The sequence below is a fragment of the Podarcis filfolensis genome (genome assembly GCF_964270895.1).
Source record: "Podarcis filfolensis genome assembly, chromosome: 1".
NCBI classification, from domain to species: domain Eukaryota; kingdom Metazoa; phylum Chordata; class Lepidosauria; order Squamata; family Lacertidae; genus Podarcis; species Podarcis filfolensis.
Window position 1 is genome coordinate 94334975 of NC_139604.1, and position 21365 is coordinate 94356339.

At 44.9% G+C, this 21365-nt stretch overlaps 1 protein-coding gene across 1 annotated transcript in view; it reads right to left on the reverse strand.

The window, feature by feature from the left end:
• The window catches only part of BAHD1 (bromo adjacent homology domain containing 1), a 63419-nt gene that overhangs the window by 16458 nt on the left and 25596 nt on the right, over positions 1–21365 (reverse strand). The window contains exon 2 of the mRNA XM_083612606.1: positions 6862–8499. Within this exon, the coding sequence (XP_083468732.1) occupies positions 6862–8482 (1621 nt within the window). The 5' untranslated portion in view covers positions 8483–8499. The remainder of the gene's footprint in view (positions 1–6861; positions 8500–21365) is intronic.

Sequence of the window (21365 nt, forward strand, 5' to 3'; positions counted from 1 at the left end):
AGTTGGACAAACCTGCATTTGGGCTTTTACACTTCAAGCTGCAGGTGCTGACTTGTGATTGACTGAGCCCTTCATACACAAATAGGCAAAGGTAAAGGGACCCCTGACCATTAGGTCTAGTCCTGACCGACTCTGGGGTTGCGGCAGTCATCTTGCTTTATTGGCCGAGGGAGCCGGCATACAGCTTCCAGGTCATGTGGCCAGCATGACTAAGCCGCTTCTAGAGAACCAGAGCAGCGCACGGAAACACCGTTTACCTTCCTGCCGGAGTGGTACCTATTTATCTACTTGCACTTAACGTGCTTTCAAACTGCTAGGTTGGCAGGAGCAGGGACCGAGCAACGGGAGCTCACCCCGTCACAGGGATTCAACCCACCGACCTTCTGATCGGCAAGCCCTAGGCTCTGTGGTTTAGACCACAGCGCCACCCGCGTCCTTTCATACACAAATAATAATGCTATAAATCAGGCTTCCTCAACCTCAGCCCTCCAGATGTTTTGAGACTACAATTCCCATCATCCCTGACACTGATCCTGCTAGCTAGGGATCATGGGAGTTGTAGCCAAAAACATCTGGAGGGGCGAGTTTGAGGAAGCCTGATATAAATCACCCACCTAGAACCAGTCTTCCTGAAATATAGTTCTCTAGCATGATGTCTCAGTACACAAAGAGGTAAGGGATGAATTCTAGCTGCCTGCATGACTCAGGGAAGCAACCAAAGATTATCAAGCTCATTGGGGGACCTTGGGCTAGTCACTCCCTCTCAGCCTAGCCTACCTCGCAGGGTTCTTGTGGGAATTAAATGGAGAGGGAGAAAACAATGTAGGCCACCTTTAAGAAAAAGGTGGGATATAAATGCAAAAAACAAAAAAAGTAAAAATATACAAGCAGCTAGAAGGAAATCTCAATTTGCTGCAACGAATCGAGCATTTTAGATTGGGACGGGAAGGGAGAAGAAACAGGAGAAGTTTGGAATCTCATGGGTGGGAACAGAGACGGGAAGAAAGGAGTCACTGTCTCAAGACTGGACTCATGCAATAAAGTTGGCAGACAATAGGTTTAAGTCAGGACAAAGTACTTCGAACATTGCATTAAACAGAATATCCAACACACCAGCACAAAATACTGTGCTGGCTGAAGTGCTAAGATAAAAGGCTTTTAAAACAAAAGGATTAGGTGAACACAGATACCAAGAGGCTAGAAGTGCAACTTCCATCTTGAGTGTTCGCATCTATGAGTATCTGACACTGTGGCAACGAGGGACTGACACAACTGTTTTGACCTGTTTCTGATCTTCTCTGGCTACCAACGGCAGAGGGAGAAAGCTCAGTTAGGTGATCTGATCCAGCACAAAAATTCCCACAAAAGTTCATTAAAAGGCTAAATGGCAGTTCTCCGCTGCACAAAGCATGTTTAATTACGTCACTGAAGACTCAGCTGTTCAAAGGTGGCTGTTATCACAAAACCATCACATTGATATGTCCTGAGTTATGGAAGACCCTGAAAGTAAATCCACCTTACTTAGTTCTAAATACCAGCTCACACCTTTAAAGCAGGAATAGCCTAAAAATATCACAATTAAAAATACCATGAGAGATCCATGCCACTTCTCCAACATGGCACAAATCTGTGCAGTCAGCCACTGAACTGACCAGCTAGCAAGTCTCGCTGCAAGGATTGGGGAGACTGGTGCAAGGAGTCCCATTTTGCCAGTGGTCTTTCACCGATTATTGGATATTACTGCCAGCTCCATGACACTCAACGGATCTGGAGGAGGGCAGTCACTCTGATGCCTGCAACAATCTCCTTGCCAGACTGAGGGAAAATGAAAGAACTACAAGTGACTTTCAAGCAATTGCTTCTGACCCAACTTAGAAGTAACAGGCGATACATGGCTTGTTTGTGCCAGCCAGACGAAAGACAGGCAGTTGAGGGGAGGGCTTCAATGGCCACTGGACCAATTGGCACCTATAGACCAATTGACTGCATACAGTCCTGAGTACCATCAACTACCAACAGAGGATAGAGCTGTTGATGGCTACTAGTCATGAGAGCTATAGATGATCAGTGTGTCTCTGAGCACCAGTTGTAGGAGGATGTGAGTGGGAGTGTGTTATTGTGCCCGTGACCTGCTTGTGGGAGGCTTCTCATAGGCATCTGATTGCATGCTGGACCAGATAAGCCTTTGATCTGACCCAGCAGGGCTCCTCTCATGTTTAGCCACCACTCAAACCTCCTAATTTATGAATGACACTCATCTTCCTTTAGCAACTTCATCCCTTTCTAAGAAAGGCGAAACTTGATTAAAGGTCTTCCATGAATGACTCAAAATATTTACACCACCTTTCCAGTTCTGCCAACTAAACTACAATCAAGTTCTTGATTATAACACAATGTGGCTTAGGGCACTGCCCCCTTTTTACAGAGTCTGCACTCCCCCAATTTCCTGAATGTGTTATGCAATCAATAAGTCTTTAGTGCAAGGTAAGATTTTGAAGGCACATAAACCCACCAGGTGAGAACAAAAATGGCACTATGGTAGCACACACATTTACACAAATACGCTCTTTGCTCCTATGCTTCTTTTTTGAACCGCAATATATTCCGGGAGCAGGAGGAAATCGTAATGCCCATCTTATCCCATAGTCCCAGTTTAAACATTTCAGCCATCTACCTAAAACCCTCCAGCAGTTTAATTGGATTAGCTATCCTTTCCTGCGAATCTTAAAACGGTTTTCACAGCATGGCTGTGCACAGCCAGAAAGAGATGTCCACAGAGGCAACTGCCATCTCGGGGAGAGGAAATTACACCTCTTTATTGACTAATTGTGTAAATAACAGTTATTACAGATATAGAATTTTATAGTCCGGCAGCTTTTATTCTAGACACAGAATTTCCTAGCACAGCAACAGTGAGAAGCGTTTTTAAATCGTTGGGATCAACATTTTACATGTTGTAAGAGAAAGATCCAGAGAACACATTGATTAAGCCCGGCTATGCAGACACCAGAAGCTGTACCTGAAACAAATGACCTATGAAGCTGCCTTATATGGAACCAGCCTCTTCCAGCCTTTCCCAACTGTGGATCACTGGGTATTCACACTACAACGCCCATCGACCTCAGCTAGCATGCCCAATGGTCAAGGATGGTGGGGTTGTAGCTCCAACAGCTTCTAGTGACCCAAGCTTGTGGAAGACTGCTCTACTTCAAGTGGTCTTAGCTCTCTGTGGGTACCAGGCAGAGAGAAATCCTTTGACGTTGGAGATGCTGTGGATTGAACAGCTTTGTGCATGCAAAACATGTGCTCTACCTACTGAGCTATGGCTTCTCTTGACATGGATTCGAGTAAGAACACAGGAAACGAAAACATATGGGTTGTGTATGACTGGGGTCATACTCTGTGCAGGCCCACCAAAATCAACGGAATTACTAATTTGTCCATTGATTTCAATGGTTCTACTGCAAACATGGCTTAATTAAACAAAACCCTATTTAGAGCAGTTTTTTTTTAAACTTATCTGTTTTTTAAAAAACAAGGTTTTTTTTGCTGTTTTTCTGTAACAAGCACAGTTTTCCCTTGTTAAACTGGATTAAAACAAAACCTTAATGTAACCTTCATCACTTAGAACAGAACTTAAGTTTTCTTACAAACTTACAAAAGGCTGCTTCTCTCTGTAAGGTAAAATTGTGGAAAGCTATCGCCAGTCACCAGTCATCTCCATGTGGCACAATAGTTTATGTACTTGCACTATGGCCTGATCCTGGGGGCCAGGGACTAGCAAGTCACCACTTATCCCTCTGTAAAAGGGTCATAACTCAGTGGTACAGCTGCACAGGTCCTGCGATGGAAGCTTCCCACAGTCAATTCCTAGCGTGGCCAGGGAGGGCGGCTGCTACCAGCAGATCTGAAAGTGTGTGAAATTAGTAGGCAAGCTTTAAAAGGTGTTGGAACTACAATCCACCAAGTGCAATTTTAGCTTAGGGAAGGGGAAGACACTGAGGAGAATTCAGTGTTGTGACCTACTGGAGAAAGTGCGTGGTACAGAATTAAGAATCTTTTTTGTTTAACTCAACTCAATTCTCTATAAGAATGCTAAGGGCTGTAAAGAGAACTTTGCAATATGTACTGAGGCCTCTGAGTTTAGCTCCAAAGTGTCTGGGGACCCTCCGCAGTGGGATAGGCTGCACTGAAAACCACTTGGAGAATAAAACAGAATAACCGCTAAATGGCAACCACTAGGGCGCGTTGACAGGAATCTTTAGACCCAAGCCATAATCTATTTTAACAGAGGTTTGTAAATAGCTACTTGCTTGGTTGCTAGTGAAGAGGAAGAATCAAGGCCAGGAAAAGTAGTCCCTCTTCTTAGGATTAAGTAGGATACTACGCTATGCAAACCTGGCAAATGTAAGTCTTAGTTTTAATTCTATCAACGTTTAATTGTTTTTTAATTATTCCCTCCTCACATGCCTTTAGCTGTTCTTATTTTTATCTGTAAGCCGCCTTGCATCTCTGTCAGGGGAAAGGGGGTGGTGTAAATAAATGTATAATAATTTATTTGTAGGTTGTTTTGGTCTGAAACAACTGTAGCTTACCCTGCACACCAAACACAGCCCTGACTTTGTGGTTTGTTTCTGTCCAAACAAACCATGAGAAGAAGCCAAGAACAAACCACTGGTTTGCACATAATGTGATTTGTTTTGCCTGAGCTTGGCAAAGAGAGGAGACAGACGAGCGCAATTCACAGCAAGACACAGTTTCAGACTCACTGTGAAGTGAGAACAGGGTTGCTAGTGGGTCGGTGGGCAGGTGGCATTTGTGTACCAACCTTCACAACTGCCTTTTGCTTTGTTTCCTTCTCCTCCCTTTACAAACTGCTTGGCTTCTTCCGAGTACCAGAGCACTAGAGGAGGGTTTGTGCTCCTCTGGATGGTATGCTACTCAGCATGACCACCAAACTGCCTGCCCCTTCCTCTATCTAATGGGAAAGGATAGTATTCAACCAGCCAGGATCTCTCCATGTTATCAGCAGCCCCGAACATGTATTAGCAGCCAGATATGTGGAGCTCTAGGGGACGCGGGTGGCGCTGTGGGTTAAACCACCGAGCCTAGGACTTGCCAATCAGAAGGTCAGCGGTTCGAATCCCCGCAACGGGGTGAGCTCCCGTTGTTCGGTCCCTGCTCCTGCCAACCTAGCAGTTCGAAAGCACGTCAAAGTGCAAGTAGATAAATAGGTACCGCTGCAGCGGGAAGGTAAACGGCGTTTCTGTGCGCTGCTCTGGTTCGCCAGAAGTGGCTTAGTCATGTTGGCCACATGACCCAGACGCTGTGCGCCGGCTCCCTCAGCCTTTAGAGCGAGATGAGCGCTGCAACCCCAGAGTCGGCCACGACTGGACCTAATGGTCAGGGGTCCCTTTACCTTTACCTTTATGTGGAGCTCTAGAAAAGTCGGGCAGCTGCTTTTCCCCCTGCACCCTCCATAATATCCTTCCATACTCCCCTCTATGAACTGAGCTGCTCACTTGGAAATAAAACAAGCACAGACCAAACTATGAGGTTACCACTGAAATGTGAGACTATCAGTAGAAGTTTCCCACACTTAAAACTATTTGGTTTTAAATATATGAAGGCATATAAGAACTCTGGAAAAAATTGGGGTGGGGGAGTGTTTTGCTTTCATTTTCCTGGAAAGCCTTCTTTTTTTTATTCCCCCTACCCAAATTGAAAAATGTTGGGCTATGACATGTGAAAGGATAGAGAAACTTGTTTCTATCCAAGCATTACTTCAAGTTTTAGAAGTGCTTGATGGATATGATGACAAATATGAAAAAGCAGAAGCTGATAATAATAGCTCAGAAAATGAGACTGATTAAATTTCATGTAATATTCATTGAGTCTTGGTTCCTCTCCCCCATCCGCCTTCACATTTCTTTCAATGGAAATGAGTGCTGCGGGGGACTGAAAGAAGCATGGCTGACTTAGGCTCATTCATTTCAATGGGTATGCTCTTGAGTAGGACTTAGCTGAATATAAACCATAGTAATTTTCTTTCTTTACTCTAATGTTGATGGTTTATCCTGTTTTTATTGGGGGGGGTGTTGCCTACTCCTCACCAACTGGTAAAATGAGAGATGCCATGTTCCTTATAGCGCAGCATACCTTTTTTTTTTTTTAAGGAAATTCAATACGTAATTATAGACTGAATAAATGGCATTTCTAATATACCAAACATGATAAAGTAATGGCAAAGTTGAACATGATATATTTTATGTTCCTAAAGTACCCAAATGACTTTCAAAGTGTAAAGGATGCTAAAAACCCAAACATTGTTTATTTCCCCCTGAATTCCCCCCTCCAAAAAACAAAACAAAACCCTCCAATTTCCCCATGGTTTCAAAATTTCTGGAAATTTTACATTTCTACTCAGGTTCTTTTCATAAATGAATTTTTCTGAGGAAGAAAACCTGAAGCTGAATACCCACATTGGACAACCTGTAAGTTTGCAAGCCTTTCATCTCACACGGCAAATACGGCACACGGTATGTGTACCCCAATTGCAAAAAGAGAATTCAGTTCAAGCCATCTGGTAGGAGAAACTGGGCTGCTATGGGCAACCATTAAAACATATCGCTGCAAGACAGGTCATGCTAGGAAGTAAGATGAGACAGTCACTTCAAGGAATGTAAATGTCAAGGCCAGCACAGTATCGCAGCATCTGATCACCTAGGCAAAACTAATTCATTCTCAACAGGCTACAGTAAAAAGCCGGCAACCCACATTGTAAAGCCTCAAGTACTCTTAAGCATGAGCAGCCAAGTTTTTCTTTTTTTAAGGCGTGGGGAAATCCCATTTCAGACTTACCTGCTGCAAAAGGCATCTTATAAGGGTAGCAGTTCCGCCCGGCATGCACAGTACTGATTCTGCTCTCGGGTACGTGCATAACTCCACAAAGGCTGTAACTGTTAATTGCCGGTCCTTCCCCACAACAGTAGGGAGAGCTACACCAGTGAAATGGCTGAAACGAGGGGTCTGGCGGTAAAGAACCCGGAGACACCAAAAGCCCCTCGCAACCCGTCGCCTGGGACAGCTCATCCTTCGGGTAAACAGAGCAGTGAGTGTAATCATTGTATCCGCTTTGGCCATAATAAACATAAAACCCATTCAATTGAGTCAAGTCCGACGATTCGTAGAGGCAGCCACAATCCGTATGGTTTCCTGGCACGGGCAAAGGGTGGAACTGAGGTACTGGGAAGGAAGGCTGATGAAATTCCTGCTTGGGAGTCGGAGATTTCTCTCCGGGTCTTCCATATTCAGGTTTCATAGAGGCTTGCCCACCCATGAGCAAAGGCAGTCTGTGATAGAAACCCTCCGGGCCTTCGCAAGAGTTAGGCAGCGGCTCGTAACTGACAGACTCCGTTTCCCCCAAAATTCTAGGAGGATCCTGATGGGCTGCTTTTGTAAATACGCCCTCAGCGACTCCTTGCCAGCTATGATGACCTTCTATTTTTACAGTGGACGTTTCCTTTTTGGATTTAACGCAGTTTTTCCCACTGGCTTTGGCCCATTTGAGCTTGGATTTGGAACTGTGGTTTTCAGGCTTGCTCTCTTTTTCACCAGTGGATTTACTCCTGGGCTTCAGTGGCTGGTCTTTCTCATGGGTCAGTTTCAGAAACGCCGCGGCGTTGAGACTGGCCAATCTCTTTGGAGCAGGGTGGTAGGAAATCCCGCCATCCTCCCGCCCTTTCCCGTCAACAACACCATCCAGCGGCTGAGGAGCACACTTCGGACTCGGTCGGTTTTGGTTCTTTCCCTTTGCTGCCTTGGAGCTCTGCTTTTCCACCGAGGGCCAAGCGCCCTGAGTACTGCAGCATATATTCTTAGTGCAACAAACTCCGCCAACTTTGGGGGGATCTTTCCGGAAACGCCGGCCGGTTATTAAGCTGTCGTCCCGTTCGAAAAGCAGGTTGTTGACTGCCTCTGCGTTCAGCGAGGCTAGCCTGCGCTTCCTGGGTTCTGCAAGACAAGCATCGCTTCCCTGCCGCCCGGTCCCAGAACACGATATTGTGCATCTCCCTGCCGATGGCTCTTGCTTCACAACCTGAACGCGATCCGGAAGGCAGGCGGGTCTGAAGTCATCCATACAATGGGCGAGACCTCTCTTCATCCCACTCTGAGTCTCCTCCGACAGGGATCCAGCAACATCCTCCAATCTAGTGAGGAGCACGGAGCATGTTTTTTTATCCACGGATGAGCTGAGGCGTTTTCTCAATGGATACGTCTTTCTGAGTTCCTGCAAATTCCTGCTTTTATTCACGCCTGCAAATCGACTCTGGCAGGTTTGCCCCTCAGCGCCATTGCCTCGCTCGCAATCCTCCGCCTCAGTCCTATCCATTCTCTCACCGTCAATCGGTGACAAAGCTTGGCCAGCAGAACCAGCTGAGTGTTTCAGAAGTAAGAGCTGTTTCTTCCGGGCATGCGTCATAGGATCAATGTCCACCCCTGAGAACAAAGAGGAAAATGTCTTAATATCACGGGTTGAGAATATCGCACAATACACCAAGAGATGGCAGGGATATGTTTTAGAAGCATTTGCCCTGTAGGAAAAAAATGTGGACCCTTTCAGTGAGGGGGAGCTTTTCCGTCAAATTAAGACCCTAGATACATTAAGATGGGGTTTTATTTCAAACTGAGGAGCTTGATAATTATACGCAAAGCTAAAGGCCCAACGCCTTACTACTAAGCCTCCCTTTCTTCTCTCAGATGTGGGCTACCTCAATCACGTCAGCTGGGTGAACGCTATTTATGATGTAGTTACTTCATTAAAACCACATCTACCCCTGTTTCCAACGAGAATTTTTCACTTGCAGTTCTCCCACAGAAGTGGGAAAACCCACTTTTTTTGGGGGGGCGGGCAGAATGGAAGAATTGGTTGTCTCTTTCTATGAGAGATAGAAAGGGATGAGTGCAAGTATGCATTTGTCTGGAAGGGAGGAGCAGATATAGATATAGATATAGATATAGATATAGATATAGATATAGATATAATAGATATAGATATGTGTGTATGTGTACACACACACACACACAGTATACTAAGGAGTTCAGCCAAGGGATGGTGTAATAAAAACACAGTGAGAGGGAGGAAAGGAACTCTGCACATGTTCAGAGGAGCCCACTTTGCACACAGGGAGCCTTGCAAGGTGTTGGGAAAAGAGGAGAGAGGGAGTGGGGTGTGCACTGAGCAGGGTTGGAGGGCAACATGAGCTAAAACGGCAGCCCCGTGTGTGTGTTTTTGTGTAAACACAACACCATATGTGACACAAAGTACTGAACACCCTCATTTCCCCCTTTCTTGCCATTCTGTGTTAATAATCGAACACGGCTCTTCAGCAGAAGCAGCTATTTTGTGGCAATCTGCTTTAAAAATTTAAGCTGTCGTATGGGAATTGGGATCCTGGAGTGTGTCGTTTTAATTCATGTTTAATAAATGCTGTTAAAAAGCTCTAAAAACCGGCTCATAATCTATTTGAGCTTCTATCTGCACAAAAAGCACCAGAAGGGAACAGAGCAGTGGTGGCCTGGGCCACGGAAACCCTGTGGGAAATGCGATGGGCCTGAGTGAAAGTGCACTGTGCGCAGTGTCAGAAATGGGCTACAGAGACTGCGAGAAGGAGGGTGGGAATATGTTGCCGGCTTCCAGGCAGTCATAGTAAACGGAGGCATGCGGGAAGAATAAAGGTGTGCTTGTTAATAGCCACCTCACTTGGTTGCATGTGGCAAGAGCCTGGAGCCTTGGTAGCCCAGTGGGTTAGAGTGTGGCCCTGATAACACCAAGGTTGCAGGTTCGATCCCTGAATGTTCCAGCTCTACAATTCTATGATTCTAAGAAAGAACCATGCACACGTTAAAAAAGGTGGTTCGCCCTCTACCATCTTTAGGCACATATCAAGAACGCAAGTGTGTTGTGGGGGGCAGGCAGGATAGTGAAACTTTGTGGGCCTACTTGGAAGTAGGAAACGGCCACCCACAAGACAGCATCTTGGATGGCTAGACTACAAAAGGTTTATCAGATAGGTTAGATGAGGCATCTTTGCAGCTCTGGGCTTCAGTGTTAGCTTTTGCATGATTTGTGGATTTATCTCTTGCCCTCCAGGGTTTTGCAACCCCCTTGAGAAAACATCCAGAATAATGCAGTGTGTCACATGGAAACTTCCTATTTTGAAAGAGATAAGCAACAGGGCTCCCCATTGGTTCAAGGAGCTTCCACTTGAGGCCTGCCGCCTGCCACACATTTTGTACATCAGTCGCAATCAAATGCATGCACCACATCTGATAGGAAGAGGACACCCAGAAGAGCCAGCTCTTCCCTTTAAATACAGGAGGGAAAGTCTCTCAAAGACACCAGTGCTTTTTTGCCCTTAATTGGAAAAGGTACAGGTAATCAAAACTCCACCTCCCTCTCCCAGAGCCTTCATTCAACCTCTGAAGGTTGCTTTCGGTTAAAAGCACAGGGTCCACCCTGAGACAGCATCAAATGTGTAGCTTGTCCTTGGTCACCCATTGAAACCTCTGCACATTTTATCTGCTGAAAGGTAGAATGGAAGCCTCTATATCTTCAAAGAGTACAACAGGTACAACAAAGCCCGAACTGTTGTTTCTCCTTCCAATGAATGGATAAAGTCCAACGACTACAGGGCTATTGCCTTTCTGTTTCTATTATCTTACAGCTTCTTGATCGGGGGGGGGGGGGCTCTTCCATATAGGAGGAAACAACCCAAACTGTGGCTGAAACATATCAGTACAGTGGTTAAGTACTTAATTCGTTCCGGAGATGCATTCTTAACCTGAAGCACCACTTTAGCTAATGGGGCCTCCTGCTGCTGCCGCACCACTGCTGCACGATTTCTGTTCTCATCATGAAGCAAAGTTCTTAACCCGAGGTAATATTTCTGGGTTAGCGGAGTCTGTAACCTGAAGCGTATGTAACCCGAGGTACCACTGTACAGTGGTACCTTGGTTTAGGAACAGTCCGGTTTAAGAACGATTCGGTTTACAAACTCTGCAAAACCGGAAATAGTGTCCCGGTTTGAGAACTTTACCTTGGTCTAAGAACGGAATCTGAACGGTGGAAGGGCACCGGCGGCAGGAGGCCTCATTAGGGAAAGTGTGCCTCGGTTGAAGAACGGTTTTGGTTTAAGAACGGACTTCTGAAATGGATTAAGTTCGTAAACCGAGGTACCACTGTACAATATTTAGACTGCCTGGAGGAAGTCAATGGCAACTGAAACAAATCTATTCCTCTCCACCCCCTCCTTTACTTAGAATAACCTCTAATATTAGGCCGATGACAAGGTTACTTCCTACATTTAGGCTTGGAAAGATTAGGCTGCTGGTGTACCCTTTTTTTGCTTGAATATGACCTCAAGGGTGAACAAGTTTTAGAAAAGCTGGGCAAAGACAACTCCTTCTGTTAAAAGTATGTGGCTCATTTTGAAGCCCTGTTGCTGTTCCGCTGAAGGACAATTCAGCTATCTCAATCTTGGCGCAGATCATTCAATACATTTTTTCAACAGAGGGAGAACATTTAAAGTGACTTGCACCAAGAATTCCATAAACTGTGAACCCATGACAGAATGTGAAAGATAGTTCTTAAACCATGAAAGTCCATTAAAATGGGCAAAAAACAAAACATTGCAACTTGGCAAGCCTACATGCATTTCTTATTTACCATGTACCAAACTCTACAAATACCAAACTCTAGGCTGCATTTTAGCAAATAAACATGGAATTTATTTTCTCCTACTCTGCACATATCAGCCAAATTTGGACGCAATGGTTTGTTACATGCTCAAATCTTGAGTTTGTGTGCTCCCCCTTCCCTCTTTTGACATGACCCCATGAAGATTGGAAACGTGTGCTTCCAGTTTCAATTAACAACAGTTTAGTGCTGTATTTGAACCGTAAACCATGGTTAATTTTAACTATCGCCAGCTGAAACAAGCCAAGTTCACAAAGTATGTTGTGAGGTCAACTATGATTTATTGGTTTAAACAAGCAAAGAGTATCTGTAGCATATTTTGGTTTAGAAAATTTTTAACTGTGGTTTGTCTTGGGGGGGGGGGAATGCTTCCAAACTCATTTCCCCGGCTGAATTTCTTTTATTTTGAAATCCCTGCAATTCCGTATTAGGATGCAGTTGCATCACAGACTATTGTTCAATAGCTTTTAAATCTCTGGAGGTGGCGGTATATTAGGCTATTAGAACAAATAGCAGCTGCTAATAAGGGGCAGGGGAGAGAATGCTGGTTTGAATGTGCTACTGGTCTTATCTAATACAGCAATTCTTGAGTTTTGATCCCAGTTAATGCTAGCATGGCCATAAAGATTATGTCTACTTCCCTTTACCTAACTTGAACAGTATCGCAAACTTATGTGTCCCAGGTCAAAAAGTACAGAGACGAGTTTCATCATCTAGTTACACCACGGACCTGGCACTTAATCAACTGCATTAACAGCATAGAAGTCAACACATTGGCCATCTAACCTCTCTCTCTCCTAGCAATTGTGATTTGGGCAAGGGAGGCTAAGGAGAGCTGCCAGCGTCCTGGTGACGAAACACTCAAACTATCATCATAAAACATAAATGCTGCACTTGGCATGAAGAGGAGGCCCTGGCAATTCACTCCCAATTCCCAGGGTCCTTTGAGGAAACCATGACAAGCAAGTTTAAAACCAATTGGCGTATAATTAGTATAGACGTAACTGTGTAGATAAATACAGGCACCATGAGTAAACTTGTCAAGTTAAATTTGGTGAGGGCTTTCGTGGCTTTAGGGAGAGCTTCTCCTGGCACCTGTAAAATTCGACTTTCACGCAGTATCCCACCTTGAGCTGAATCTGGCAAAGCCCGGTGTGTGTAAGTGGCGAAAGTGGAGCAGGGTGGAGCAGGCCTCGTCAGAGTGACACAAAGCCCTGGAGCAGGAGTGGGCAAGCTCTAGGTTTGCAGGTTCTACTTGTTTTCCACTGACATCCACCAATCAGAGTCAGGTGCAAAATAGTGGCTCCGCTAAGAATTTAGGAAATCCCCAGCCAAGGAGTTTGTGATCAGTACGAGAAGTAATCTCACAAGACCCTTTTCACACCCAAATCCACGCCTGGTTCGCTCCCTCCCACCCCTCTTTCTGGTCAGCCTAATTTGGGAGGGGAAAGCTTTTAGGCTGCTTGACAACAGAGATAGAAAATCTTACTATTTACTGCAAATAAATCAATCTATCTGTCTTCTGCACCCCCTGTAAAGTACAGCTATGAATAAGGGCCATTTCTGAAATTGGCAGTTTCTTCACTGCACAGCTCTAGAAATCTGTGCCAAAAAGAGCTGCTGATCTTTCCAGCTATCACATAACCATTGGCGTACCTGCTGGTAATCTTTTCAGTCAGACCAAAAATGCAAGCGTATGCAGAGTAAGCAGCTTTTTAAATTTTATTTCTTGTTGAATACAGTGGCTGCAAACATATGGGTCCCTTGAATCTCTGCGGGTGCAGACCCCATCCTAGCAATTATATCACTGTCAAGCAATCACACTCCACAGTAAATTATAGGACACGCTAAGCTGTTATCAAACCCAGCGCTTGCCTTTGCTGCAATGTTTGATTTTAAGGCCATGAGGCAAGCACATATGAATGCAGGCAGTAGTTGCAGGCTCACCGCTTACACAGGAGTCTGCTGCGGTGGGCTTGCACCTTCCCTTAGAACCCACTTCTAATTGCAAGCATTTAAATCCTTTGGGGTTTTGCACTGCTGGCTAGGCTTAATTTCTGGCCAAGTGAGTAGTGCCTTGAATCGCTTGGCAGAAGCACAAAACCCACAAGGACAACAGCACATTTTCATTGACGCTATAACACAATCACCAAGCTTTATTCCAATGGGAAGATAAGTGACCCTGAGGATTTAATAATAGTCAGATTAAAGGTGAAGTGAAGCAAGAGAGGAACAGCTAGGAACAGTACCGAACTTCGCCCAAATCCATGAAAATCCAAACTTGTTCCTTTGGGGAGAAATCATACCTTAGAGCAGTGGTTTTCAACCAGTGTGTCGTGGCACCTTGGGGTGCCCTGAATGAAGGTCAGGGTTGCCGCAGGCAACACTGGCCTCTGTTTTTCCTTCCTTTTCCCCTCCTCTGATGCCCTCTTGCATCTCTGCCTCACAAAGGCTTGCAAGGCTGTTTGTTGCAGCAGCCCTGGCTATAAGCTCCACAGGCGAATGGTGTCTCTGGGGCTGGCCAGGGGAAGCTGGATGTCAGGAGCTGAAGAGGCCTCAGAGTAAGCAAGCAAGCCAAGGAAGTCTGTTGCTGTTGAGAATGGATGGACAAGTCCCAGGCCCCTGTGGGGCAGTGTGAGGGGCACCTCTCTTTGGGGCAGCTCAGAGACCAGGGGCAGCGGCGGCAGCTGCCTGGAGGACTTCCAAGGAGAGAGGAGGGGAGAGGAGAGGAGGCTGAAGGAACCCTCCACAAGGGAGGGGGCTCGGAAAGGGGTGAGGGGCTGCCGGCTCTGCAGGCAAGGGGACATAACTGGGCTCCTGAGCCCCACAGGGGTGGCACAGAAAGAATGTAGTTGGTCAAGGGAGCCATGGGCACAAAAAGGTTGAAAACCTCTGCCTTAGTGGTAAATCCATAGAATTCTAGAGTTGGAGGGACCCTGAGGATCATCTAGTCCAACCCCCTGCAATGCTCTAACCAACCGAGCTATCCATGCACATGGATTTTCAAGCAGAGCGTCCACAATTCAATCCCTGGAACAGCCAATTAAAAGAATCAGGTTGCAGATGGTGGGAAGGACCTCATGGAGACTGTCCAGGGCTAGACGGACATAATAGTCTGACCCAGCATACAAAGGGGTTGTTTATGAAGGTGACCCAAAGACTTGCAAAGCCTCTGGGCACAGCACTGTATTTATTTGTTTGTTTGTTAAATTTATATTCCGCCCTTCATCCAAAGATCTCAAGGCAGCTCACAAGATAAAAATACAGGCTAAAAGCACAAAACAAATAGTTAAAACAAAAATAAAGCAAAACCCCTCCAAACACATCCCAAAGGCTGTAGAATATTAATCAGCCCAAGGCCTGGTTGAAGAGGAACATTTTTGCTGGGCGCCTGAAGATATGTAATGAAAGCACCAGGTGAGCTTTCCTGGGAAGAGCATTTCTCAAACAGGGAGCCACCACAAAAAAGGCCCATTCTTGTGTTTCCACCCTCCAGACCTCTCACAGGGGAACTACACAAAAAAGGGCCTCAGATGAAAAACACAGAGGAAATCAAGCCACTCCTTTCAGCACCCACAGTACATGCCGGCCAGCAGTATATATATTCCCCCCCCCCCATAAATAAAAAGGGAAATAAAAAATATAAATATTCCCAATTATGTAGCAGGTGCATAGGATCTGCTGTGTATTTCCACCCTTTGCTGTGGCAAAAGTAAATTTATTCAAATGTTCAGTGTACGATTTTGCTTCTCTTTCAGTTTCAAGAAAGCTACAGACTGTTTCAAATTTTAGAACAACGTGGTGATTTCACAGTTTGTTAGTGTGCTTAAAAAATGCTATATGAACGATAGATTCTGTTCCTATATTGTCAATTATAAACCTCCTGGTTTGAGATTTATATGAAAAGTGAAAAAGGAACTAATTTGGCATGACCTGATGGCAGAGGTGGGAAGAGAATTTCCTTCACAGAAGCATTCTGAAATGCCTGAAGAGGGAAGACATAGCAGCTGATTCAATGTTGTTCACAGTCGTGGATAACAATTTCAGAATAATATTTTAGGTTAAATGCCATATGTCTACCAACTATACTTCAACATCTGTCACATTCATGAAAATATGTAAATCATGCTCAAAGGCATCTAAAATATGCAGATTTCTAATCTGGTGCTGAATAAGTTGCTCACTTCTGTAACAGACACATGAGAGTACATGCATTCAGAGCGAGCGGGAAAATAAGAGTTCAAAAAGGAAGGATGAAAATGCAAAGAGAGGATTTGCAAAGTAGCAAATGTAGGGGAGGACGAGCACGAACCAGAAGGGGGTGGCTAATAATCTGCATTTTTATGTTCCATGTCCAATTTGAGCTAAAGTCTGGGTAGAAACTGTGGCTTGTTAAGGAAAAAGCCCACAACCCCTGAGTTTAGACCTAACAGGAAGCCAAGGCTTTGTTTATCCTGCTTTCGCCAGCAGAGAAGCAAAGCAGGAGCTGGATTATCATCACATGTGAACACACCCACTGCTGTTGAACTCCACTTGAAATGGATGTGAAAAGGCAACACATAGGGCTGGATCGAACTAACCCAGTGCGCTAGCGGAAGCCAGAGCAAGGACCCCTGCTACTCTAACCAGGCATTCCTCTGTCTTCTCTCCCCGCACCTTCCCCAAATCTACTCAGGTGGTTGGGAGGACCCCCAGAACAGTGCAGAGGGGGAGGAGAGGGGAGATCGCTCCATGGGGCAAGCAGCAATGCCTGTGCTGGTGGAACGGTAGTGTTAGCGCAACAGGATAGCTCAATTGGTACAGCAGAACACTCAATCTCAAGATCGTGAGTTCAAGCTCCATGTTGGGCAAAACATTCACGCACTGCAGGGATTTGGGCTAGATGATCCTTCCAGCTCTGATTCTATGAATACTGAATTACACCCTTTAGTTTTTAATAACCGCTTTTAAAGCGCACACAGACACATGTACACACAGACTGCCTCTAAGATGCATGCTTTGAAGCAAGAGTGTGAAAAGAGGAAGCCCAAAGGGGCATCTCCAGTCAGTGTATGGAAAACTACAACACAAGCAACTGAGTTTGTCAGCTGTGCAATGTTAAGTTCACTGTGCGGAGAACAGCAGCAGGGCTGCACGTACTTCTAGACAGGTATATCCATGACTTGCTGAGTCCTCTCTCTCTCATATATCCGCAGTTGCTCTCCCCACCTGCACATGCCATCTGTACCTCTATTTCCCTCAAGCCCCAAAGTTGCTCCTACATCCAAGTCCTTTGGAGGTATTCAGCAGAGGCACAGTGAGCTTATATTCTAGGAACTGAATTTAGATTTTTGCCAGTGGCAAACTTTGCCACCCCACAGATCTTTGGCTATGACCAAGAAGCATCGTGGCTCTGTTACTCAGTCCCATTTCAAATTCGCCGTTGTTGGGGCAGCAAAAGTACAGTCAAAGCTTGGTTGTCGAACAGAATCCATTCCGGAAGCCCGATCGGCTTCCAAAACGTTCGACAACTGAGGCACGGCTTCCGACTGGTTGCAAGAGCTTTCTGCACTCAAGCGGAAGCCGTGTTGGAAACTGGAGCATTTACTTCCAGGTTTTCAGTGTACGGGAGCTGAAACATTCGAAAACGGAGCCATTTGAGAACTGAGATATTTGCAAACAGAGCAACTGCGGAGCTGGTCACCCAAGCACCCCAAAGTGAAAAGGAGCAACAGTTTAGCAAAAGCTGTGCAGTCACTGCGATAGTTTATTTATAGACCTAGCCAGCTATGGATTTTGTTTGTGGTTTGTTAATGCACTTTGACTTATCCCTTTTGTTTTAAGTCCAAGTATATTAACACACCACGAACAAAATCCATAGCTGACTAGCCCTATAAATGAAGCTTTTATAGATTATCCCCCAGTGTTAATCTATGTAAATGACTGAAGTACCCACAGATCTTTGCAAGGCCCAACTATTCCTTGCTCCTTCTTACAATAAGCTGCGGAGGGGGCGAGAGATCCTTCAGGCACATTCTTCCCGCAAGGAAGGACAACAAGTACTAATGTTCTTCCTGACCTTCAGAGTGGTATAGATCACAAGAGCGTAAACTCCAAAATCTCAATGATTTATAGCAGCAGCAACTCTTGACAGTTGCCAGCGGGGGCTGTAACTTCTCAGCTGGGGTGGCGGGTGGTTTTTATTATGGTTTGATCCCTGTTTCTGAAACATCTGCACTGCTGAGGACTGACAGGGCTTTAAGGGCAGTGAGAACATTATGGCAACTCAGGGAAGTAACACTAACCCCTGGGATTTCCTGACCAGCAACACCTGAGATACTTCCTTGGGAAGGCCAAGTTGAAGGAAGGTGTCCCCAGAAGGGACAGCGGGGTCATCCCTTGGGGGAGGCGTGAGGGGCAGGGTCACTGTCCTTACTGTACAGTGGTACCTCAGGTTAAGAACTTAATTCGTTCCGGAGGTCCGTTCTTAACCTGAAACTGTTCTTAACCTGAAGCACCACTTTAGCTAATGGGGCCTCCCGCTGCCGCCACGCTGCCAGAGAACGATTTCTGTTCTCATCCTGAAGCAAAGTTCTTAACCCGAGGTACTATTTCTGGGTTAGCGGAGTCTGTAACCTGAAGCGTCTATAACCTGAGGTACCACTGTATTGGCATAGATTCGCCTCTCTGCAGGGGAGGCAGGGAAAGGAGGGGTGTTGGGTGGGGTCTGCCCATGGGAGAAGCAGGTTGGTTTCTTGTAACCACAAAAACCTGGGGTGCATACCTGATGCCTTCAATAGGAATCAGCAGTGAGAGGACTAGGGCTGGGCAATATATCAATCTATCATCCAAAACTGGTTTTGAAGTCCATATCATGTTATCGGTTTCATCGTTTTTGACCTGGCAATATATTGCAAATCACAATGTGTGCACTATGCAAAAATCACAATGTGGGGCAAACCGTGAAGCCAGCCAATGCCTCTATATAGCTCCATCCTTATTTCAGATACTGTGATCTACCATTATATTGTGCTGTTTAGCTGGTGATATATCGCGAAGTTGAAAACCAGATATTGCCCAGCCCTAGAGAGGACAGAATGGAGGTGGTGATTGAAGCCATTTAGTGCTGGCAGGAGGGCAGCTCCCTGTGAGGAGTATTAAGAGACTTAATATTTATTTATTAACTGCTATGCATTTCATAAAATAGGACCAAACTGATAGGGACTGTGTGCACTTTAATTTTTAGCCTTCAAAAAAAGAATTCCACACTTTGTTACCTTTAAATCATTTGATATAGTACTAACAGGCAGTGTCTGCTGGTTTTATTGATAGTATGTAATATGTCCTTGATAAAAATTGATGTGTTAATGATTAATGGCTTGTTTTATAATAATTTAAAATGTCGTAACATTTATATTAGCAAAGTGAGTTGTTTGGATTGTCATTATGTTCTCAAAGGAACTAGTATTCAAGTGTGATTGTAAGGATGTACTAAATTGCATTTTTGTTGTGTTGCGAGTCGGTTTGGGCATGCATACAAACTGAAATAAAATTTTAAAAAAGATACACAGCCCTTCACCAAAACTGGTCACAGTAATTGTTTACAACAAGATAAGCAATATGAAACACATATAAGCAAGAACATTAAAAATAATTCTCATAAAATATGTAAAATAATAAGCAGCATCACAACTTAAAAATGACGCAAACCCAAAGCCTCTAAAAAGGCAAATATTTACATGTAAGCAACTCAACTGTCTCCTATGACACCTTGTGATGCACTCCCTGTTGAATCTAGCCACTTGAACACAATAAATGATTCTGTGAAAAATGAGTAAAACTATCAATCTACTTGTTGTTATTATTATAATTTATCACCTGCCCTTCACTCTAAGGTCCCAGGGCAGGTTACAATTAAAACAAAACATTAAAAACAGTTTAGAACAACTTACAATCACAGAAATAAGGTAAGTCCTGACACCCCTGGTGTCAAAAGCCGGGGTAAAGAAGTGTGTCTGCAGCATTTGCCAAAAGCTGTACAATGAAGATGCCAGACACATCTCTGCGAGGAGGTAGTACCACAATGGGGCTACCACGAAGAAGGCCCTCTCCCAGAACACCCCCCACCTGAGCTTTTGGGGGTGAGGGAACTACCAAAGGGTCCCGTTTGAACACCTGTGGGGAAGGAGGTCATTTAATACAAACTCCACTCATTTTGTGTTGAAAGCAAATCAGAAAAGAAAAGCTATGGATGCACACTGTGAACACAGTATGATACATTTTATTGCAAATATGATAGTTACTCATCGGAACTCTGGATTGGCAGGAGTCCTTCACTACTTGAGCAACTGTTCCTATTCCTTGATGATACTGGAATGCTTCAGGCTAAACCTATACATGAAGCATTTCTGGTAAGAGCAGAATAATCTATCGGATCTTCCCCCAAATTATCAAGGATTATAGATTAAGAGCAGGCCATGTGTAAGTTTCCATGTAGTATGACTGCCAAAGACACTTAGAAATTGAAGCTTGTTACAAAGCCTGATGGACATACCATATTTTTCGCCCCATAAGGTGCACCGGCCCATAGGGCACACCTAGTTTGTGGGGGGATAAAGAAAAAAATTTATTTCCCCCCCAGGCGCGGGAAGTCGCGCCGGTCTCCCCAGGCTTGCGGATATCTGCCCGAAGCCCAGGGCGTGCTACTCAGCGCGCCCCGGGCTTCGGGATGCAGGCAGCTCTCCGGAAGCCTTGGGAGACCGGCAGGAACTCCCGCGGGCTCCCAAGGCTTGCCGATAGCTTCCTGAAGCCTGGAGAGCGAGAGGGGTTGGTGCGCACCGACCCCTCTCGCTCTCCAGGCTTCAGCGAAAGCCTGCATTCGCCCCATAGGACGCACACACATTTCCCCTTCATTTTTGGAGGGGAAAAAGTGCGTCCTATAGGGCGAAAAATACGGTAATCCTAGGAAATGTAAGGGAGAAAAATCAAGGTAACTGCTTGCCTTTGAAACTTGAACATGCATGCATTCAAATATACATGCAATGAAAACCAATTTCCATGCTACTTGGGATAAAAACAGCAAGTGATGTGAAATTTACATTCAGCTTCATAGCAGAATTAAACAATTCATTCAAAGAGCAACAACAGTGGTGTCTAGTATACTTTGGGGACGAAAATCTTGCTACTATAAAAACTGTGCCAAGACACTCTTGATTGTTCTGTTTCATCCAAGTTGTGAATGGCATTCTTCATGCTAAAAACAGATGACTAGACTTGACGAAATGCCACATGTGTCATTTGACAGAAAGGCTGGCACTGCTCCTAACTGTGCGGATAGCAAAATATTGACAGGTTACATCTAAAACCAAACTCAAGCGACAAAGAGTCTTACAGTTATAAATATTAACACATGTATTTAGTCTTCCCATTTCTTGTATTAAGTGACAGATTCTACTCCATCCAGAAATTCATTCTCAGTTTTGTTTTTAATCCAGCTATTTTGAATGATCACTCCCCGCATCGTAGGTAAAAAGTACTCCACAGAATTCTTGCCCTTTTGTTTAGAAGTCAGAGATTTTATTTCAATCAGCGTTCAGGGGGGACAGACCATCTCTTTTCCCCCACTGGC